Source organism: Aythya marila (genome assembly GCF_965140915.1).
Source record: "Aythya marila genome assembly, chromosome: 1".
Lineage (NCBI taxonomy): Eukaryota > Metazoa > Chordata > Aves > Anseriformes > Anatidae > Aythya > Aythya marila.
This window is the reverse complement of record NC_139042.1, coordinates 6,165,853-6,188,687: the sequence shown is the minus strand read 5'-3', so window position 1 is coordinate 6,188,687 and position 22,835 is coordinate 6,165,853. Positions and strand designations below refer to the sequence as shown.

Below are 22,835 nucleotides of genomic sequence, written 5' to 3'. Positions count from 1 at the left end.
TAAAAAAAAATTGGGAAAATAGGAACATTGCTAGTAAGGCTTGGACCTCCAGCCTCCAGTGAAGCACATGCCTTGAGCAAAGATGCCTTTCTAACCAGAAGCTACTTGTTTCTCCTTTAATGTTCTCAGGAGAAGAACAGTAGGAGAAATAAGCTAATAACTTGCTGAGTGCAGCCAACCAAAAGCCACCAAGACTGTACAAGCGTACTTAGCAAAATAAACACTGCTTTTGGAGCAAGTGGCAGACTGTTGTTTCATTTCCTTTTGGGATATACCTACACAGATGCCAATCGTCAGAGAATATTTCTCTGCAGACAAGCAGCATCATGGTTAAGAGTAACTTCAAAAGATTTAATTAGGGAATACATCTCTCCATTGAGAACATGACAATTCAAAAGAATCCTAGAGAAGATTCCTGAATCAATGAGAGAAAATCCAGCCTCAGTACAGAGCTGTAAATACCAGTTTGTGTTACAGCACCTTGACCTGTCAGTGTGTAAGGTTCCTTCTTTGTTGTTGGGCCTTCTTGCATTTTGGGTACTGAATCTGACTGGAGAAAAAAAAAGAAAATTAAAGAGACTAACTGCTAAAATCCTCATTTGTGAGCAGTTAGCTGCCTGGGTTAGCTGAAACCACCATTAAGCTGCTGTTTGTACCAGTGTGGGTGACTTTCCCGAAGTCCAGCCATCGAGGCAATGCTGCTTTCAACGAACACATCTCTATTCATGGCAATTACCCTGCCGGTAGCTCCAGGAAAACCTCCCAGCACACAAAACACTCCGCAGTACAGCTTCCCAAACAATCCATTGCTCCTTCTGTGACACCGCGACACAAACAGGGAGCAATTTCCTACATGAGCCATGGCCTGCAAGGACTTCTTTTGGCAATGAAGCATAGTGTCAGTACCTCCTCTGGACTCTTACACCAACACTCCAGGTATTTGAAGTGTAACTCCTTCACTCAGGCATTTTGCTGACTGCATCTACCCTGACTTCTTTTGTTTGGGGCTCTGGTGCTCTTTTTTTTGGCAAATACCCCCACTTGTTACACACTGGCTCAGGTTGCAGGTTTTGATACTTGCAAACTAAATTCTTTCCAAGGAAACCAACACAGGAGTTCTGTTCAGGTACATACCAACCGTGTAGGTCTTCCCAGGACATCCTGGAGTGTCAAGTCCCTTACCTGACTCTCTCCTCTTCAGCTTTTTTTAGCTCTGCGTCCCGTTGCAGCACCTTCATTATTGCCTCTTGCTCCTCCTCTGTTAGGAAGCTCAGGTCAATCATCTTGGCAGGCGTAGGTAGGGTTAAGCGTCCAGAATGATCTTAAATCCTGCTGAGGTTAGTCTTGGAGTCCCTTTTAAGGGTATAGAAAAGTTTTTTTTCCAGCAGGCACTGAGACAACTGGACCCTGTTACAGTCTGTGATTTAAAAAGCCACAGATTTGGCTTTGTTGCTGTGGAGTAAGCATATGCTTCCCTAGATGAGATACTTTTGGGAAGGTGTTGCATTGCTGCTCGCCATTGCAACGATGTCTTCTCAGCTCTGCTTGCTGCAGTAAGAGGTCATTGATCCAGCACATCCAGTGTTTAGGAGCAGCCTAATCATTCCCTAAAAAAGAGACAAGGAAGAACAAGCTGTAAACATCAGGGAAGTTGTTTACGTGTGTTTTTTTTAATTAAAATAAACGAGTTTTTCAATGTGATTAAACCACTTTGTGAAGTTCAAATGGTCACTTCAAGTCAAACTCGTTTCACAGGCCTCCTGAAAAAGGTGGTCACAACAATATATTCCTCTTCAATATACTGACTCACGCTGAAATGCAGAGCCAAGCATCATCCAAACGGCAAAATTTACAAATAGGTGCATTTTAAGCTGTCCTTTAAGTCAGCAGATCAACTCAGAAGGAAGGAGAAAAAATTTTAAAAAAAGAACACTAAGGGCTAGAAGTTGAGGGTTTGTTTCTATAAAGAGACTGCCCAAATTCCAGGAACAGAAACCAAGTAAACAAAAACCACCAACAAAGCAACAACAACACAACCAACAACACCCTAACACTTGAGCTAAAACTCCCGAGCTTGCCACGCTGGTTTCCTTATCGTTAGCACATTTCTAGGACACCATTTTTGGCAGGTCACCAACCTAAGTTAGCAGAAGAGCCATCCCATAAGGACAAGCCATTGAACTTTTGGACCCTACTCCACTCCTAGCACGCTGTGCGCGCCTTGCCCTCCACACCTATCTTCCCACTCCGAGTCTTCAAAGACTCCTTCCTCCTTCCAGGAGATCAGAAAGGCAGCAGTCATCACAAGCCCCGGAGGAAAAATCCTGAGGAAGTCATCAGAAGGCTGCCAAACACAACATGTTGCAGCAGCGAGATGGGAGGAGGCTGGGAATGCATCAGAGGAATTTGTGTGCTCCAGTTCAAGACAGGGAGCGTGTTCTCCAGCGACTGCAACGCCTCTTTCTGTGGGATTTTGTCTTGTCTGTAACAGAAGTGTTTATCACAAACGTTTCTCACTTCTACTCAGAACAACAAGCAGCAATTTTAAGAGATTCATTCTTTAAATTCCTCCCAAATGGGAATTCTACGAGAGATTTTTGACCAAAATACTCTTTCCTCAAAACAAACACTCCTCCTGCAGGGTCAGATACCACATTTACAAAGTCAGGATCCTTACAGCACCACTTGAAAACTTCTGGAAGCTGTTGTGAGTTGCTGGAGAACAGCTGTCATCCTGACCTGCCACCTTAGGCTCAGGAGGAATGGATGCATTGCCAGAAGATGTGTATTGAGGTTTGAATCACTTCCCTTTCCCTTGTACCAGCCCCCGCCTTGGGAAGGAAAGTCAGGGTATCTACGGATGCTACAGGCTGCAACACAGCTGAATTTACAAGAATTGACTTTTACTCACAACATCTTACTACTGAAAGTGTATAATTCTGTTAGGAATGTGATCCCATGAAGGCCACCGTGCTGCAGAACATTTGTAATAAAACCAAAATAGTTTCTACATAAATGTCTTGACTATGTGGAATCAGGAATCATGCATTAACACGAACCTCAGTGCTTTGCCCAAACCAAACTATGTCCTTGAGCAGGAATTTCAAATGCTGCTTTGACTGTGCCTGCTCCTGAGTCTGTGAACGTTCAGCCAAGAGGTCAGAACAAGGTATCAGCACTGGCACCACACAAAGGGAAACATCATCTCTAAAGGCAACAGCATTTTGTACAGATGCAGAATGAAGCTGTGAGCAGGTTGATGGTCATGCCCTCCTCCACCCTGAAAAAGCCCCACAGCTTTCTGCCCGTGATTGTGTTTGGCTGCTACATGAATCTTCCCCGTGATTCTCATTGGGATTTTGTTCCGTGAAGTCAACGTAACAGTATCTCAAACACCCTGCCATCAGTAACTGGCCTTTTTGAAGCAGATTCAGAAAATAATGACTTACCCCTAATTAGCCAGAAGTAAGAAGTGCTCACTACAGAGCCACAAACACACGCAACCCTGACTTTGTTCAGAACCCACAATGACTGTCAGCCTTGACTGTCGCGTGCAAGCTTTCCACATGTCCTGGTTTCAGTTAGCACAGAATTAATTTTCTTCCTAGTAGCTGGTGGAATGCTGTGTTTTGGCTTAGAATGAGAAGAGTGCTGATAACACCCCGATGCTTTAATTGTTGCAGAGCAGTGCTTATACTAAGCCAAGGACATCTCAGCCTTTGCTCTGTCCTGCCAACGGGCAGGCTGGGGGGTGCAGTAAGAGCTGGGAGGGGACAGACCCAGGACAGGTGACCCAAACTAGCCAAAGGGGTATTCCATACCATCTGACGTCATGCTAAACAATATATAGGTGGCTAGCCGGGGGGAGGGGGCCGGACTGCTCGGGGTTAAGCTGGGCATCGGTCAGCGGGTGGTGAGCAATTGCATTGTGCATCACTTGTTTGTACATACTATTATTACTTTCGTATTATCACCATTGTATCATCATTATTATTATTGTTATTATTATTTTTGTTATTTTTTTTTTCCTGTCTTATTAAACTGTCTTTATCTCAACTCACGGGCTTCACTTTCCATTTCTCTCCCCCGTCCCAGAGAGGGAGGGGGGAGGAAGGCAGAGTGACCCAGGAGGATACAGGGGTGGTGAAGGAGAAAGGGAGAGTAAGCAAGTAAGGAAAAATATCCTCCCCTTTCCCCTCCACAGATTGACTCTCTAATGGAGAAAAACAATAGGTATAATTGCTAATAGTTCCCAAGATGCTGTTTCCAAAGTACAGAGTCCACGATGTTACTGAGTATAAATACCAAGTTAGAGTCATGACCAGATATCTTATCGTCTCATAAGCCATTGCTATAACACTTAGTACCATAATGGTCTGAAACCAGGGCCCGGAGAGGAGAAACAACACTACAGAGAGCAAATACGGAAAATAATGTACTATAATACTCAATTTGGAAAACAGGCGCAGCAGAGTTGTGATTAAAGCAATCAGCATCATGACAAGTGACTATTAAGCAGGTCTAATCCTTACACCAATTTTAGTTTAACACACTCTGATCAGATCTGCCGTTATCTCAACCTTTCGGGCCCCACGTTGGGCGCCAAAAAGACTGTCGTGGTTTAACCCGACCGGCAGCTAAACACCACGCAGCCGTTCGCTCACCCTCCCCCCTCCCTCTCTGGGACGGGGGAGAGAAATGGAAAGTGAAGCCCGTGAGTTGAGATAAAGACAGTTTAATAAGACAGGAAAAAAAATAACAAAAATAATAATAACAATAATAATAATGATGATACAATGGTGATAATACGAAAGTAATAATAGTATGTACAAACAAGTGATGCACAATGCAATTGCTCACCACCCGCTGACCGATGCCCAGCCTAACCCCGAGCAGTCCGGCCCCCCCCCCCCGGCTAGCCACCCCTATATATTGTTTAGCATGACGTCAGATGGTATGGAATACCCCTTTGGCTAGTTTGGGTCACCTGTCCTGGGTCTGTCCCCTCCCAGCTCTTACTGCACCCCCCAGCCTGCCCGTTGGCAGGACAGAGCAAAGGCTGAGGTGTCCTTGGCTTGGTATAAGCACTGCTCTGCAACAATTAAAACATCGGGGTGTTATCAGCACTCTTCTCATCCTAAGCCAAAACACAGCATTCCACCAGCTACTAGGAAGAAAATTAATTCTGTGCTAACTGAAACCAGGACACCACAGCAGCTGATAAAACACCCAGCATCTGCAGGGCTAACAAAAACCCTGGGTGCTGCCTGGCTGGCACATGCACACCTATCACAGGCCCAGAAACCCACATTGTACCACACAACCTGGGCAGCTCTGACTTGGAATCACAAAGGATCTCTTTTCCTTGTAAGTCAGACAAGTTGCTTGCAGCAGGTCCATGAAGCCTGTAAGGAAGCTGCCACAGGAACAGCACCTTTGTCTTCAAAGAAGGCTGACAGAGGAGAGTTACATCTATCAGTTTAATCCAAAACTCTAAAAGAAATAGCAGGGCAGCCTTTAAAAACCAGGCCTGGGGGAGCTAAAAGCAAAGCCCACTGCTACGAACCCTCCCACATACCATCATTCTGCAGAGCAGTTTCCACAACTAACTTCACGTTCCCACTTCATTTTCGGGATGTCCCTCAACCAATTCACCTCTCACCCAGTAGAGGTAATGGGATAAAGCTCCTGGACTAAACACGAGCTTCACAGTGCCACGTTTTGCTAAGTTTAACACATCGTGCCTGGCTTAATTGGGTCACGTTCTCCTCCCAGCTCCTTGGAGGAGAGCCCTGTGTGAATTCCATTCCACATACCCACTTGCATTCATCCTGTATGTAGATTTGCATGGCATTACCTGAGTTGGTTTTGCTCCTATCCTAGGTTAGGACAAAAAGCTTCCCAAGTCTTAAACTGCAGCCCAGATCCTTTAGGTTCCTTTGCAAAGATAACAACATGATGCTTCAGTTAAGGCATGTCTGAGTACCTGAAAAACTGGCCCCTAATCTCTCCAGATAACCAGCTGGTGAAAAAAAAAAAAAAAAAAAAAAAAAACACATTTTTTCCCCCCCTTTTAATGTGCATCATCCATACAGCGCAAACTGTATCACATTTCACCATGATAACAAGTCTTTAGTCACTGGAAGCAGGCCAGTCACAAACCGAAGGCAGGATGGATTTCAGTTTAAACAAGACAAAACCCTCTTTCTGTGCGGGGCGTACCTGGGCAGCCTCGGGAGAACCTCTGCTTACACAGCAAGACAGCTTTCTGCAGAGGGCTGTAAGCACGGCTTCCAAGCACAGACAGTAAAAAAGCAAAACAAACAAAAAAAAAAACCACACAACTGCTAGCTTTGAACGGAGTACCTGTTACAGGTCAAAGGCCAAATTTAAAATTCAATGCCTCTCTCCACTCCAAGTCACCCTCCACCACCCTGAGCTCAATTCTTCCTTCCTTTTTCTTCTTCTTTCCGTCTTTTTCACAAACTTTTCCTTAAATCCCCTGTACGTGCTGAAAAGATTTGAGAGGTCTCAGCATTTTCTTCGGAGCCACTGTTATGGGAAGTTTTCCTTTGGCTGGAAAGCTTTCAGACTCAAGTTCCACATACGACTGAAACATCCCACAGCAGACTGACTAAATCATAGAAATCAACAAACACCACAGTGACTGATTTCTGGAGAAAAGCAGTCATCTTACGTTGTAGACTAGCATTTATGAGTCTTGATATATTTAGCTTTTTTTCCCCTCAAATCCAAGTGAAACCACACAAACTGCTCCCTTTCATAGAAGTTTTCTACTCCCTGTAATAAACGGGAATCTGAAATCATGTTTTCTGTAACTCCTGCATGAAAGCTTTTGTTTTGGCAATTAAAAAAAAAAAAAAAAAAGGCCTGAGATGCAGTGTTTTTCTCCCCACCCTCAACTCTTAAGTTGCTCACAACTTCCAAGTACTCTAGCCCTGGCAACCATCCAGAAATTGTCTTCTAAATGTTTCCCAGAACCTCCTCAAGTGGTTTTGTGTCTCGATGCCTTTAAGTTAGGCTTTACGTTTTTCTAGTACACAAGTCATAAGAGACCGACTACCTCGTTTGCCCTGCACCGAGCCTTATTTTTTCCCCCACTTTCTCCCCAGTAGAAAAAAGGGAATCTGAATTCAAATACTGTGTTTATGAGTTACCATATTAAGAGGTACCACAATCATAGCCCTGTTGTTAAGTTTTTACTCCGTGCATACATATGGGATGAAATTAGGGAGAGGCAAGAAAGAGGCCGGAGTAGTTTGCCACGACTGACATTAAGTCATCGCCAGGATCAGAAACCAACCAGCACAGCCCCAGTCAGCCGTTCCATCCAAATCAACAAGACTTCCTTTTGCGTGCAGCAGCCTCATAACATCTTACATTTACATTGCAAAGTTGCTTTTCAAGGGCTCCTCAAGCTGCTAACGCTTTGCTTGGGAGAAGCTGTCTTGCATCCAGCACCTTCTCACACGAGGAAGGCAGTGACAGCCAACCCTACGCTTTCAGCTGCTTTTTGCACCCTGGTTTGTGCCAGCTCCTTCAGGTGAAGGCACAATTACCCCGCAGGCCTGGCTGACCAACAACTCTCACCTTCATCATCTTCACGCCATAAGGAATTCAGTTTCAAGCAACCTACTGGCTCTTAACTGTAAGTGGATTTGGTTTCCTGACTAATTCTTCTCCAACACACCAACGCTGGCAGCTTGGGGGAGCTGGAAGTCCAAACACAAGGCAACAGGAAGCTGAGGAAGACAGATAAACAGAATCGTGCAGCCCAATTTGCATCTGCAGACAAACTCCTTATTCTCAGAAAAGGGGTGACTGTGTTTGTCCTCAACACATGCTCAGGAAATAATTCATCCTTTATTTTTGGAACGAGAAAACCCACAACAGTAGGAGAAACGAGAGCTTTGCAGGACCGGCTGCCATCACCCTGGGGAGTAACATCAGGCAGTAATGGGAAAGAGTTTTTTACTTTAAGGAAAAAAAAAAAATCACACTTTCCTGAACAACTTTATTCTCCACTAACATTTATCCAACACAGTCACAAGTAACGCAGCACCATCCTGGGCTCAGGGAGTATAATTTCTCTAAATACATGATGCAAATCCCTTGGAAGGAGAACAGCTCATTAAGCTAAATGCCAGCGCTGGCACAAGCACAAGTAGTTTAAGACAGTCATGAAGATACTTGTGCAGGAGGTCAGAACACTACGGAGTTAACTTTGGGTAATGGAGAAAGAAAACCTTTTAACTTTCAAGAGGGACTTAAGTTTTCATTCAAGACTTTAAAACATGGTTGGCTGTAGTGGAATAAGCCTGAACTTCAGCATGCAGGAGGAGGCCTGTTGTCATTTTCATTCTTGAGGGGGCAGAAGGGAAGAGATCTCCCAGTCAGATACGCATATCTGCAGCCAATCCAACTGCTCTTTCAGGAGGTGTTATCGGAGTGTTTAAGATGATAACAGCCACATGTACAACATAGATCAGATTTCCAGCAGGCCCAGAGATTAACTTAAAGGGCTGTGTTTGCCAACATGTATGTTTAGTCAGTGGGAGGCAGGGAGGTTTTTATCTAGCTGGTTGTGAAGCAGGTGGTGGCGGTGGTACGGGGCCCTTTGCAGAAATAGAGAGTATCTGCAATAAAAAGTTGTCCTTACAAACACAGAAATGATTTATTTTACTCCAATAATAAACCTACATGCTCTCCTGTAGGATACTCATTACTATACAGTTAAGGGACTTATCTGCAGTTATAGTACCAGGCAACTACTCAAAATAGCACAATAGGAAGCCAAAAAAAAGATACAGCACAAACCTTGCTCACACCTTACCCTTGCTCACCAGTATCAAGATGACTCCGGTTGGTTTTAACCTGCAAACTCGCTGCAATCCTGAAGTATTCTCATTGATGGCCTTATAATAGTTATATAATTTTCCAGAACATTTAGCTTTACTAATTGCTGGGTTTGTAGCAAATGCAACTGGAGTAATGCAAGCACTTAAGACAAGCTCCACTTTTCTCCAGTAATACCTGCGTTGGTGGTCCGTGCTGCTCTACCCGTGATTTACTTTTTTAGGGGGTAAGAAGTCAAGGCCATCATCGCGTTGATATTACACGGGCAATTGTTCTGGTTTACGTAAAATATACTCTGAACAAAAGAGCAAAGCATTAACAACATGAATTAAAAAAAGCTAACAACTGAAAATTGGAAGAGGAAAGAACAATTTGTTTTGGTTGTGGCCTAATCCCTTTATTAAGGCATGGCAGCTTGCCACTTCTTTTCATAGGGCTCGGATATTGGCAGCAGTGCCTAGGAAAGAGAATCTCTCTACCTACCACGGCATACAGTCATTAGGCCAGTGGTTTCAAAAAGATGTGGTCTCTGGAACAGGAGGTTCATAAATTAATTCATTAATAAATTAAATTAATAAATAATTCATTAATAAATTAAACCACACCTAAATTGTTCTTTTCCCTGTGACCATAGCTCAGCAGATTAACCAGAGATGCCAAGCCATTCATTGTAAACTGTCAAAAGTATAAAACTACTCAAAGAACTTGTGTTCTTTACTGAGCAGCTTCAGAATTACAGGTATTCCTGCAAGCTAGCATCAACAACCTCAGTACCTCTCATTATATATTGAGGTTCTCCAATTCTGGTTGTATTTCCTTACATGTTATACCATTGACACTGGCATAATATATTATTTGAACTAATAATTCCTTCGTAAGACATTGCGTTGTGTGTTTATCTAGCTTTATGTGCAGAAGGATGCTGTGAGAAACCGTACCAAAAGCTCTGCTGAAATCCAGAAGGATTACATCAGCAGGCTTCTCTTAGTCAGCTAGGTGGGTAATTCTGTCATAAAAGATAATTAAGTTCATTAAGCAGGACTTTCCCCTTGAGAACCCATGCCGGTTGTGACTAACGACTGCGTTGTCTTTCAGGTGTTTTTCAACAACCCCCAAAATAATCTCCATAATTTTACCAGGCACTGATGTGAGACTGACAGGCCTGTAACTCCCAGGATCTTCTTTCTTGCCCTTACTGAGAACTGGGACAAGGTTTGCCAGCTTCCAGTTGACTGGGATTTCTCCAGATTCCCAAAAACCTTGAAAAATAATTGAGAGGGGTCTCATGACAGCATCAGCCAGCTCACTGAGCACCCTGGGAGGAATCTGATGGGGCTCCATAGACTTGTGTGTGTCCAGCTGGAGCAGCAAATCCTGCACAAGTTCAGAGTCAGCTGGAAGCTTATTCTCACAGTCAGTTGTCCAACTCGGGACTCTGGGGGTCCCAGGGCCCACCACTGGTGCTAAAGAGAGGTGAAAAAGGGATTAAACATCTCTGCTTTGTCTGTGTCCCTGATTGTGAGGTGAGCAACCTCACCAAGTAACAGAATGATCTTATTATGGGACCCCACGAGTCAGTAACTGTTGCAGCTCAGCGAGCAGGGGCTCTCTGCCTACCCTCACTCCTCATTTAAGTTGAGTTTAGCAGCCATGGAAGTCCATAGTTGCACAAGGACTGCGACCATCACTGATGCACTGATTTTTCTCCACTGCGTTTCTAAAACCAGGAACTTCAGGCTGCCTCTTTTACGCATCACAGAATTGCTCTAAAGCGCTCTCAGCTGCTCAGGTCACCAGTGGTGTAGCACATCTCCTCTGCAGGAGGGCACACCATAGAGCCTTGTGGTACAGCTGGAACACAAAGCTGCCAAATCATGAGGGCAACTTTTATACCATCTGCAAAGATGCATCTGCCCCAAGGCAGGCTACTGACCTCACAGCTTCACCAGCGCAGCTCTGCCAGTAGCCCAGCACAAGCCTGAGATCAGGCAGAACACTGCGACAGATGCTCTGCTCTCAGACACCATTAACCATATAAAGAAGCAGCTGCAGGAGGCCAAGTCAGCCCTTACTCACCCAAAACTCCCCATTTCATTTGTCACTCTATCCCCTCTACTTTTCAGGCACCAGCCTTGTTACTGTAACTACAGTTTGGTTTAATTGATGACTACTGTGTGCGAACAGCCAGCAAACAAACCAAGCCCTTTGGCTGTCCTTTCTCAGGAGCTGGCGGACTAACCACAAACCTAGGACACTGCTCAGGCACATTTCTAAGCTTAAAATTACCTACCTAACAACTGATGTAATCTGAAGGCTACTGAGAAAGCTTGCGTCAGTTAATCCAGTCCTCGCTGGAAGACACACACGTGCCTAAAAACAGGCTTTTACACAGAATCCAGTTACCAGGAGAAATCAGGTGCCAGCAGAAAAGTAATGGTCTTTAGGAGTCCTGCAGCCACAGAATCAATAAGTGAGCTAAGGAAAGAGGTGGCAGAGAAGAAACACGTTAGAGACATTTTCAGATAAATTAGCAATGTAATTGATTAAAGAAAAGTTAGCCTACAGTCCGCAAACTGCGTACAGCCAGAATCAGGTCTCACTCCAATCACAAAAAATAACTCAAGCTTTGCAATGAAGTTTTTAATAGAAACACAGAATGGTTTGAGTGGAATAAACCTTAAAGATCATCTAGTTCCAACCCCGCTGTCACAGGCACAGATACCTTCCACTAGGGTGGAAGCTTAGTGGGGTTTTGCTGTTTGTTTTTAAATAGATGCATAAAAAAGCTTGCTGTAGCTCCCTGTTAAGAAGAAAAAAAATCACTCATCATCCAGCTAAAACATCATCTTGCACTGGAAATCAGCATAACATAAATATTCCACCTGCTCCCTCAATCCTTCTGGCTAAGGATTTGAAACCAGCCAGCAGCATTGTCAGCCCTCCTTAATAGAGATATTAAATTGCCGGAATAACAGGAAGTCTATCAGCCATGAAAGCTTCTCTCATGAGACAGCCCAGCCCGGCAGTGCAAACAATCACGTGCAAAACCCTGTCTTTTCCCGGGCTGGTACGAGTTTCACGGAGTGCCTGCAGGCAGCCCCAAACTGAGCACTCAGGAGGATGGCTCTGGGCAGCTGGCACTGCGATACAAGAAGCCTGGAAGGGCAGAGCAGGAGCTGAACTGCTCAAGTTGCTGCACGTGGGAGGTGAGGAGCAGGGAAGAGCTTCTGCAGCAGCCTGCTGTTGCACTGGATGGGGCACAATGTCAAACTGCACCGCCTGAATGGGATTTGTCACAGAAAGGCTGCTGAACAGCACACGGATGGGAAGGAGGGAGACAAAGGCTGTGATGGAAACTGTTTCACAGGTAGAGTTAGAAAAATCCAGGGTTTAGTTTGTGAGTATAAAGCCTGTCCCTGAACAACAGCATTCAGTTTTGCAGGAGTGGCTCATTCTTGAAGAGGAAAGCAATGCGAGGCATGAATTTTCTCCTGCCCAATGCCTGCAGCACGCTCCCAAGAAGCCCAAAACCCAAATCCAAGAGGATTCAAACTCACATCCCCTTGTTTAGGAAGATATGACAGTCTACGGTTTCCTTTACTTCACTTTTAACCCTCCCTGGGGCTGCGCTACTGAGGATTAAACTGAATGATTACTGAAGTTCTGTTGCAACCTTGCAAGCAGGAACAAGCACCCAAGTCTATTTCCCTGCAGTCAGGCCACCACGTCACAGACTGAGCTGTCCCTCCTGACTGCCATCCTCACGCTGACAGCCCTGCCCCAAATGGGGGATTCGTTTCTAATCCAGATCTCTCCATCTCCAGAGAAGTCCTCTACTCACTACGAAACAAGAAAAACATAATGACATTTCCACTGACAAATTATTACATGCTTCCAAAAAAAAACAGCCAACAAAACCCCACACAGCAAAACCCACAGCAGAGAAAATGGGATGAGTATTCCTAGGTGGAGCACAGGCAACCTGCAAATTCAGCAAAGACCGTGGCAGATTTGTGTGGGCAGGAGCACAATAGAGGGCCAAGGGCTCACTGCTTCACATTGTTTGTTAGGTTTCTGCCTAGGACTTCAACACACACCTTTTGCTTAAGGAGCCCAAAGTGCAATCACACACCTTTCCGGACCTCACCCTTAATTCTTCATAACTGATGTCCCATTTTTAATGCTATTTCTGAAGGACATAAATCATTTAAACTTAATAGATAAGAAAATCATGGGGGGGGGGGGGTGGACTTTTAAGATTTAAAAAGCTGATTGTTTCAGCCATTTCTAACACAAAAGCCTTTTAATATTCTGATCTGCTTCTGGAGCTCCAGTTACACAGCTGAGATTACATTGTCTAACTGTAGTTCCCCCAGCCTGCACAGGAGTAAGTCACCAACAGCTTATCAATCAGAATCAGGCTGTGAGTAACACTGTGCAATTCCACGTTGAGTTTATCGATATTCAGTTTGGTCCTTTCACAGAACAAAAGCACCTGGTAGCAAGTCTAGGGCATTGTTCTGCTGGCTACTCTGCAAATCTCCTCTGTTCTTACTTTTATTTTTATTTATATACATTTCTACTTCTTTGTCTGTGTGCATTTATGTAAGATTTCCTTGACTGGGGGAGAGAAAAAAAAAAGAAAAATATACTTTATAAGACTTACACTACAAAGAAAAAGGAATACAGCAAGGAAGCCTTCCTCCCCCCAAAGTTGTCTGTTCATTTGGTATATATGCACAGAACACCAAGCAGAATTTAATTCAAAATTAGTCTGGCATTTCCCAGATAAAGAGACATAAAATAAGAAGGGATGAAAAAGGAGTTTCATTTCCCCCTCACCACTCTCTCCGCGTTGTCACTCTGCAATAAGCAGTCAGGTTACGTGTGGCCCAGCAGCTTTACACCACGAGGTAAGAATCTAGCACAGCCAGTTGCTGTACCCAAGTGAATTTGAATGACTCCCAACCACAAGAACGAAGCATGAATAAGTCTGTTAAAACGAGCTGTCAGTCATTTCATGCCCCCAAAAGCTAAAGAACTAGAGGCTGCTCAAACAGCAAATGCCACAGCATTGGCTTGCATACAGGAAAGCATAAGTGTTTGAGCACTGGGAGACAAAACAGTTTAAGGAGCCTCCTTAAATTGACTTTTAGCAACCTAAATCTAACCTTAAATATAAGAATTGCTGGACTTGGAGCACCAGAAAATTACCTTCTCCTTTTAACATTTTTTTTTTTTAAATTCAAGTCAGTCATATTGAATTAAGAGCACTTAATGTACAGAGAAAAATTCTTTACAATGGTGCAAAACAAGTCGCTACTGAATGAACTAAAGACTGACTTCCGCCGGCAGAACCCTTACTTTAATTAAAGAAGAATACAATTAAACATTTTTCCTGCTGAGTGACTAAGACTTACTTTTCAGTTTCCCTGCAAATTATGTTTTATTGGTAGGATTTTGTCTGATGTTTCTCATCACCGTTGGCAAAGCAGATTCCTTTTTGTCACGAGCACAAGAACAATGATAGTACAAGCAACTCCTTGGACTTCTCCCACTGTTTAGCTTCCTGGTTAATCTTTCTTTCTAGATGTAACAGCTAGTACCTGTCCTTCTGTGAAAGCATCAGAGGGTTCCTCCAAGTACTAAACTGGAGCAGTACTTCCACCTGGGAATCCAGCAAGCGCTGCCTGCAGAATGACAAGAGCTTATTCCAGAGAATGTAACTGTTCATGGTCCCTACCTAGTACTTCAGCAAAGAGACAAATTCACATTCCTGTCATTCATTTTTTGGGGAAAAGGAGCGTCATTTATTTTGGTCTTCATCAGCGTTGGTAAATAACGATGATCTGTTTCACTGAATTTTAAAAGCTTGACAGCAAAACCGATTCTGGGCTGCAAGAAGAAGGAAGTTTCCTCCACACGGGACTGGTCCAATGCCAGGTTTGGAAAATTCCAAGACATGCTTTGTAGCCAAAGCAGAGGCCTGATGCACCCATAAAGAAGAAGCAGACTAAGCAAGATGCCTTCGCATTACCTGGCTTTAAACCCAAACATAAGCACATTAAAACATGGTAATGGGTAACAGCATACATGCACCTTGTAACACTGTAACACCACTAGCAGTATTTTATAACACAGGTATGCATAAATATACAAAAGCACATAACTGCAAACAGAGGAACAGGGATTTGGGATATATTTGTCCAAGAAGCGCACAGAAAAATACGTGCAGACAGTAGAATTTGCAAGATAAGAGCAAAGGATGTAGAGCAAGCAGGAAAGATGTGTGGTGAGAGCAAAACAGACCTGCAGAACAGAGAGGAGATAGGTCTGATGGAACCAGAACAAGCCTGCAAAATGAATAAGATGCCAGCAAAATCAAGGTAAGCCTTACTTCCCAAAATAATACGAACTATGTCAAAAGCAGATGAGCTCACACCCTTTTCTGCCAGGGAGGAAGCAAGGTGCATAAGACATTAAGCAAAAAAGATGGTAATTAATGAAAATCACAAAATTCTCACTTTGATTCCAGCACCTCCTGTCAAAGAGCTCTCAAGCACCTTCCATTGACCTCAGCAACTAAAACCATCGAGACCTGTAATTACCAGCTTTAAATACAGGGCAACAGTTCCAGAGCGCTGGATATTCATCATTTCACAGTTTTAAATCTCCTCTCCTTACAGCTCTGAGAAAGCTCAGAAATAATCACAAAGGCATTTGAAGATCTGCCCCCAAATTTACGCAGCCTTCATTCTGCTGTGATGATCCTATAAAAGAGATCCATATCCGAGATCCTTCTATTCACAGAAGCAAGTGCCTCAGATTTTAGGGCCAGGACAATCCCTGCAAGTCCCTCTAGAGAGGAACAAGATGCAATGATCTGTTTCAAAGGGAAAGAGTTTATTATTTCCACAGAGGCCACTAGCATCCCTCCAGGAGAACCTGAGATCCCTCTCTGAGCAAAGAAAGCCCTCTATTTAGGAAAGCGGGCTCCTACAGAGCTAGGTCCGGGGAAGTTGGCACAGTTACTCACCGCCCACGGCCACAAGGAGGTCTCAGCACACAGGGACAAGGTTTCCCTTCTCCACACCGGCCCCTAGCCACAAGCCTCGCCTCCCCTCAGCCACCCTCAGGCTGGGAGCGAAGCTCTGACTCCGGACCCCACCGGGCGCCCACAAAACCCCTCCGGGCAGCCCCAACGGGGCACCCCAGCCCCTTTTTCCCGTAGTTTACCCCAAGCTCTCCAGTTAGGAGCTGCCCGGTTTCTCTCACCCCTGCCAGCAGCTGCTTTCCCCGCTTGTCTGAGGAGAGGGAGGCGGCGGCGAGAGGCGAGGCGGCCCCGGCCGGCAGCCGCCGCGCCAATGGCGGCGCCGAGTCCCCTCAGAGCAGGGCGGCTCCGCCGGCTCCGGCCCGCCCTCACGGGGCTGGGCTCGGCTTTGGGGCACCTGTGGGCACCGCAAGGGCCGCTGGAGGAAGCGGGGAAGGTGTCGGGGCTGTGGGGAGACCGTCAGGGGTGTGGGGAGGGTGTCCTGGGTGCGGGAACTGAGCTGGGTGCGGGAGGTGTGAAGGAGTTTTGGGAGTGGGTTTGAGAGGGCACTGCTGAGGGGGAGGGCTGTGGCTCTGCAGCTGGAAAGAGGGTATTTCTCATCGAGTCCACACAAATCACATCGAGTTTGGCTCGACTGGCTGCCTTGAGGGAAAATGATCTGCATTTCACTTTATCTGGTAGTGGGTAAGGTGAGAGGCGTTAAGATAGGCCTGTTTGCAGTAGATATATGCATCGATAATGAAGGTTTCAGTCATCTGTTTGTCCAGGAAGCCGCTGTAAGTGGTTTTGTGTTTAATTGGTGGCACAAAATACACACGCCACCATTTGGTAGGATGATCCAGCAGGACTTTTCCTCTGAACTGAGCCTTGTTTGGCTATCGAAGTGCCAAGATGAAGCTGGAGTCCCTCTGGGATCAGGCCGACAGCACCAACTCCCCGTCTTTCAGACAGCCCTCGTGGTGCTGCTTTTGCCTTACATACGATCTTCCCAAGCCATTTGTTTTATATTTTTAATCCTGTTTGGGGACACCTGGAAAATTTCAGTCCCTGGAGTGCTGAAAGTAGAGCCTGCAGTGCCAAACCTGCAAGGTTGCTCAGGGTGTGCTCTGGCCATGCTCACAGGACCCCACTTCTCCCTCTTGCGGCCACAGTTTGCATCGATTCACTCCCCAAATCCTCCGTAATCAACACTGTGTTCCTAGTCATCAGAAAGCCTTGAATTTCACCTGCTACTCTAACTTAGGTATGGTGAAATAATTTAATGCTTATTAGGAAAAAAAAAAAAAAAAAAAAAAAAAAAAAAAAAGCATTTTTATCACAAGTCTGTAAATTACATGTATTTTCAATTTCAGCTGTTTTATGTGGGGCTTTCTGTCAACAAAAAATAGGGAATAGAGCATGCTTTATGCATTATCTGATAATATTCTGGATTTTAAATGGGGCTTCCTTTCAGTTCACATGGATCAGAGTGAACTGGAGACCTTGTGAAAGCTTAAAACTCAGTTACTCCCTCTAGTAATCTCCATTCAAGTGTCTCTTATCCACACACCCTGTTTATTTAGATTAATGCAGTGTACTAAGCTGCATTTACTCAAACCCACGCTGAACTCCAGCTCTGTACACACCAAGAAACACAGCTTGGTACATTAATTAGAAGTGGGGTCTCTTTTGACACTCTTGGTACGTGTAATGCATTTTTCTGTTGTTGAATATCTTTTTTTTTTTACCCCTCTGACCGCCGTCGCAAAGTGGAAAGAGGAAGGCAGTGGTGAGTCTGAGCCTTTTCAGAGCGGACACGCTTGTTTCAGCCTGCAGCTGTGGGTACGCCTGGCCCCTGCCGGATGGAGCTGGAACTGATGGGTCTGGTGCACCCAGCATCCCAAGCAATCTCCCCTTTAATCAAAAGGTTTTGACACAAGGTTCATGGAAAAGCAAAAATCAATGGGATTATGTATGCAAGGGGTGTCCCAGCTCAGATCAGTTGCATATTTATATATGTGCAATGAAGAGCAAACTGAAAATACCTGAATGACATGCAAGGCCCCTCAGACTGTTTCTCAGTAACCTAAAATGATAAGAGCCTGCAACCAGTACACAGCCTTTCCCCACAGTTTTTCTGCCCTGGGGTAGTAGATCTGAAAAGTCTGCTTTTTGTATAAATGTTGAGTGGCTGTGTTTCGTGTGAATTGAGCCTGAGCACTCTCAAGGTGGCAGTGAGAAGATGAAAACCAGTGCTGGAATGACATGCCCTACCAACCCTCCTTTCAATCTTAGCCAGACTTATTCTCAGCACAAAGAAAAGATAAAAGCATGCTTTTGATTGCAGTATAATACAAAGTGTTATGACCTCTTTAGGGAAAAACAACAACAAAACTGCGGATATTTTTGTGCCTTGATGTTCCTATCAGATTCAGAAAGTGGATCGTTCTTCTGTTACCCCCTTCAATTCAACAAATCTTTTTCTCTAGCCATTTTCCAAAGCAGAAAGGAAGGTATCTCCTCTGAATGAAACATAAAGAAGTGCTGTGGTGTGGTTACAGAACAGCAGGTATTAGTTGAAGAGCCATAACATCCAGTGAAGCAAAGCATCTAACTGATAAAGCTTTCCTTCCTCCAGCTTTATCCAGACAGAATCTGTCTCCTTTGCACACTCAGCTGTTAAAAAGTGAACTAATGTAAATCACACCTAACTCAGGTCATAAAATCCAAGAATCATTAAGGTTGGAAAAGATCTCTGAGATCATCTTACCTCTGTCATCTTACTGACAGAAGGCATTGCTTTACATCTTTAAAAGCAAAGTCTTCAAAAACCTTTTAAAAACCTTTAAAAAAATCCTTTAAAATGTAACAATAAAATGTACACACTAAGTGTAAACTGTGAAAGGAAACGGGTAGTGTGGGTAAACTGACTGTATATGGTGCTCTCTGTGGTAAGGAAGAGATTGGCTTGATAATCATGATCATAAAATAGATGTCTTTAGCAATCAAGTGCATACAGCTAGGGCCTGAAAGTTTTGCTGTTCTTTTGCTGTGAGATGAAACAAACACAAGGCTTGCTGCCATGAATGAGAGCGTCTTTGAACTGGAGCTGTGATGCAGCATCTCTCTGAAATGCCCAGTCCAGCTGATGATGGGACGCTTCGTGTGCTTCTTGATTTCTAGGAGCTGAGAAGGAGGCTTTCCTCAGGGACTGAAGACAAACTTCTTTTCCCTCCTAACACTTTCACTCCCCTGTTTTCAGCCCTGGTGCTTATTTCTAGCATCCACGCTGGCTTTTTAGCCGTGCCTCCCCCATCCACCGCCCTCCCTCAGCTCCAGGGGGGACGGCCAGGGGGACCATCCCCGATGGCCGGGCAGGGGCAGAACAGCTGCCCTCCACTTTCAAGCCCTGAAGAAGCCCGTACAAGCCATCCTGCCCCGGGATGAGCCAGGAGAGCTTTCCTCCTGTCAGGATTTTGGCCGCTTTCTTTCCCCGTGTGCCCGCTCCCCGCCAGGGGACGCCGCCGCTCCTCAGAACTCCCTCATGGCGCGTGGCCCCCGTTGTCCCAGCGACCGCCGGTGGCGCCGCGGGGTAGGCGCTGCCCAACCGCCTCCGGGTTTGGGGACACCGTGGGGCTTGGAGGGGACTTTGGGGACCGGCAGCCGTCCGAAAAGGTGGCTGAGCCTTTGTGTGGGTGCCGCCGAGCCCCTGGTGCTGAGCGGGTGCCGAGCCTGGGGGAGCGGTGGTGGTTTGCACAGCCCCGGTGGGCGGCCCTGGGCCGTGAGGGGGATTTGGGGTGAGGGGGGTGTGAGGGAAGGGGCTGAGGGCGCTGGGATGGTTTTGGGGGGCTGAGGAGGGGGTTGTGGTAGTTGGTGGTGGGGTCTGCTGGGAATGCAGCTGTTTGGGGTAGAATCCTAGAGTCATAAAGGTTGGAAAAGCCCTCCCAGATCATCTGGTCCCACCACCCCCTACCACCAATGTCACCCACTAAACCATGTCCCCAAGCACCACGTCCAACCTTTCCTTGAACACCCCCAGGGGTGGTGACCCCACCACCTCCCTGGGCAACCCATCCCAATGCCTGACTGCTCTTGCTGAGCAGAAATGTCTCCTCATTTCCAACCTGAACCTCCCCTGGCACAAGTTGAGGCCATTCCCTCTGGTCCTATCACTAGTTACCTGGGAGAACAGGCTGACCCCAAGCTCCCCACACCTTCCTTTCAGGTAGTTGTAGGGAGCAATAAGGTCTGCCCTGAGCCTCTTTCATATACATACAGTGAGTACAAATGCCGCTGTGAGCTGTGCTGATGACAGTGAGTTTGCATCAATGGTGAGCTTCTGTGTAGGTGGTCACTGCAATGAGCATCTGGGAGCCATGGCACTTGGGTGGCAGTGTATGGGACCTGCTTCCTTCAAAGAATGAAGTGGCAGCATTAGTGATTGAAAACGCGCTGCTGACAACAGTTTGGGTCTACCAAGAGCCCTGATTTATTTGCTTGGGAGAAGAAAAATAGATCTTGCCTTCTCTAAATGGCTTCCTGCTGGTTTAAAGTCGGCAGTCCATTCTCTGTCCCCCTAAACATGTTTTCTTCTCTCTCATCTGTGTGTATTTTCTGTGGCTTGCAAAATAAAGCAAATCTGTCATTATTATATGTTCTTCACCTTGTTCTGCAACTTGGGGGCTTGCTGCTCCCTGCACAGGAAGAAGTTCATAAAAACTTTGTTGGAGCTCACCTGTGTCTTGAGTTCCAGAAACCAAACCTTTCCAAAGTACTGCTGCTCAAACTGTTTTCAGATTGTATCCAATTTTAAGCAATGGATTTGATTATTCCTTTAGTCGAAGAGACAGAGATTGTTTTAAAAAATAAAGTTGGGAATTTCTGCAGTGATCTTCCATTTCTGAGGAAAACCCACAAAATTTATGTTCAAAGTAGAATCAATACCACCCAGTTAATTCTGCACTGGAGATGCCTGCTAGATTATTTTTTATAAGTAAATACATATCCTACACTTGTGGATCTGATCTGGAAATTTTAAAGAGCTTCAGGGGAGTTAAACACCTAACTCCTTGTCTGAGTGAGATTTTTTCTTAGTTCACTTTGTCTCTTGAAAATCTCAGTCTGAATGTTCTAACTTGAATGTTGTAACAATTTTTAAAGGTTTCATAAAAATATTGTATTGAATAAACTGAAGCCAAATGAATCCATATCTGTAAAAGTTGCATTTGAACGTTGAGGAATTGTATGGCTTCAGACTTGAGTGGCTGCTCAGATACAAAAGGATTTTTTCTTGGATAATAAACGTTAATAGTTTTTACCCCAGTTATGGTGATACTGTGATGCAGGCATGATTGTAAAGAAGTTCAACAATAGAAATCTTTTACTCATATGTAGCAACCATTAAAACTTTGAGCTGGGACACTGGAAATTCAAGAAATTGCTGGTGGGAGTAAGATTTTTCCAGGTTTCTACGAATGGAATTAGCTCTGTTTGTGACTTAAATAATCAGGTGTTGCAGAGACTGTGACGGACTGCTTTACACAATTGTCCCTAAGAGTGTGAATTTGTCTTCAGCAGCAGAACAGACAGAATCTGCACAAAATTTCCAACAGAGTAGGAATAAAATTCTTCTGGATAAAACAGTATGAAGAAGATATTCCATGGTCTGGGGAGCTGCGTACTGACCTAGACCCCAAGATATGTTTTCCCTTTCTTTCACTTGTAGAGCTGCCCCACAGTGAACATTTCTATTACAGGCCTTTCTGCTGTATACACTGCAGCAGAGCGGCTGTTCTCAGCACGCTCACTTGTTTCACCAGCAGGCATCAGCTACTCATCTAGGTTAGAAAGCAATTTTGTATGCAGCAAGCTGACCTTGCCTTGCCTCAGGGTATGGTGAATGTATTGAGAAGTCATGTGCTGGTGCATGGATTCGAGTGCATGTGTCAATAGTTGGTTTAACTTCATTCCCTTGATTTTCGATCGATTTGGCAGGCTTGCTGTGTTACTTTCCACTATTTTTTTTCCTGTTTCCTTGTGCTCATTGTAATGAGCTGGATGAGTATCCACCTGGCTGCATATTTACTTCCCGTAAAAAATTGTTTCAGTCTTGTCTATCTGAGTGATAACAGAGAGTTCAGAACTTGAGCAGAAAAGCAGTTTAAAATGAAAACAGGTTATGTATTATGTTTCTAGTCATTTGGTATAGAATTTCCTACATTATATGAACTAAACTGAATTTAATATTTGATGACGTGACTGCTAAAAGTGAGAAATCTTTGTAAGTGCCCTTTTCTTACAACTTTTTTACTTTATATAATATGTGCTACCAGTTCCATTACAGAACTATGCATTGTCAGTTGAATTCTGAGGCTGGTAGTTGTGACAACATACCCAGGGAATACTGCTGACACAGATATCCCTTCAGAGAGTGGTTTTGTTCCAGCTCTGACAATGAAAACTGATATCAGAGTCGCAGTGAATGGCAAATATTCATAGTGTTAGGAGAACAGAAGGAGAGGGAAAGAGATGCATATTAACAAGTGAACTTGATAAAACAAGCCTGACAAAGAAACAGAGACAAAGGACTGTAAAAGAAACAACTGCTTGTTTGATTTGCAAGAATGTAGAACAACCCACAGTGAGGGATGCAGTAAGTAACTAGTGACAGAGGCCCCTGTTCCCGAACATCTCTGTGCAGGACAGCACTTCAGGATGTCCCCAGAACAGGGACCTGAGTTCTGACACGGGCAGGATTGTTGCTGTCAACAAAGCATCTTTTTTTGTTTATGTTAGAATTGTTCAGCAGCCTTTGACATTTGTAAAATAAGACATTTTCTGGATCGTTTTTTTCTCATTTTGTTTCTTCCTTTCTGCTTACCCTGTCATCCTTTTAGGTCTAGCTTCCAGCAGAAATACAGCAAAAAAC

The 22,835-nt window shown here is 44.7% G+C and overlaps 1 protein-coding gene across 9 annotated transcripts in view; it reads right to left on the bottom strand.

Moving 5' to 3' along the window:
• SYTL2 (synaptotagmin like 2) overlaps positions 1–16,248 on the bottom strand; it is a 56,331-nt gene extending 40,083 nt beyond the window's left edge. For 4 of the 9 annotated variants that reach the window (XM_082777536.1, XM_082777544.1, XM_082777542.1 and 1 more), the window contains exons 1-2: positions 16,114–16,248; positions 1,183–1,607 (exon numbers count right to left, since the gene is read on the bottom strand). In XM_082777536.1, the coding sequence (XP_082633662.1) occupies positions 1,183–1,283 (101 nt within the window). In that variant the 5' untranslated portion in view covers positions 1,284–1,607; positions 16,114–16,248. The other 5 variants (XM_082777538.1, XM_082777537.1, XM_082777540.1 and 2 more) reach the window with 5 other exon arrangements.
• Positions 16,249–22,835: the final 6,587 nt, after the last annotated feature.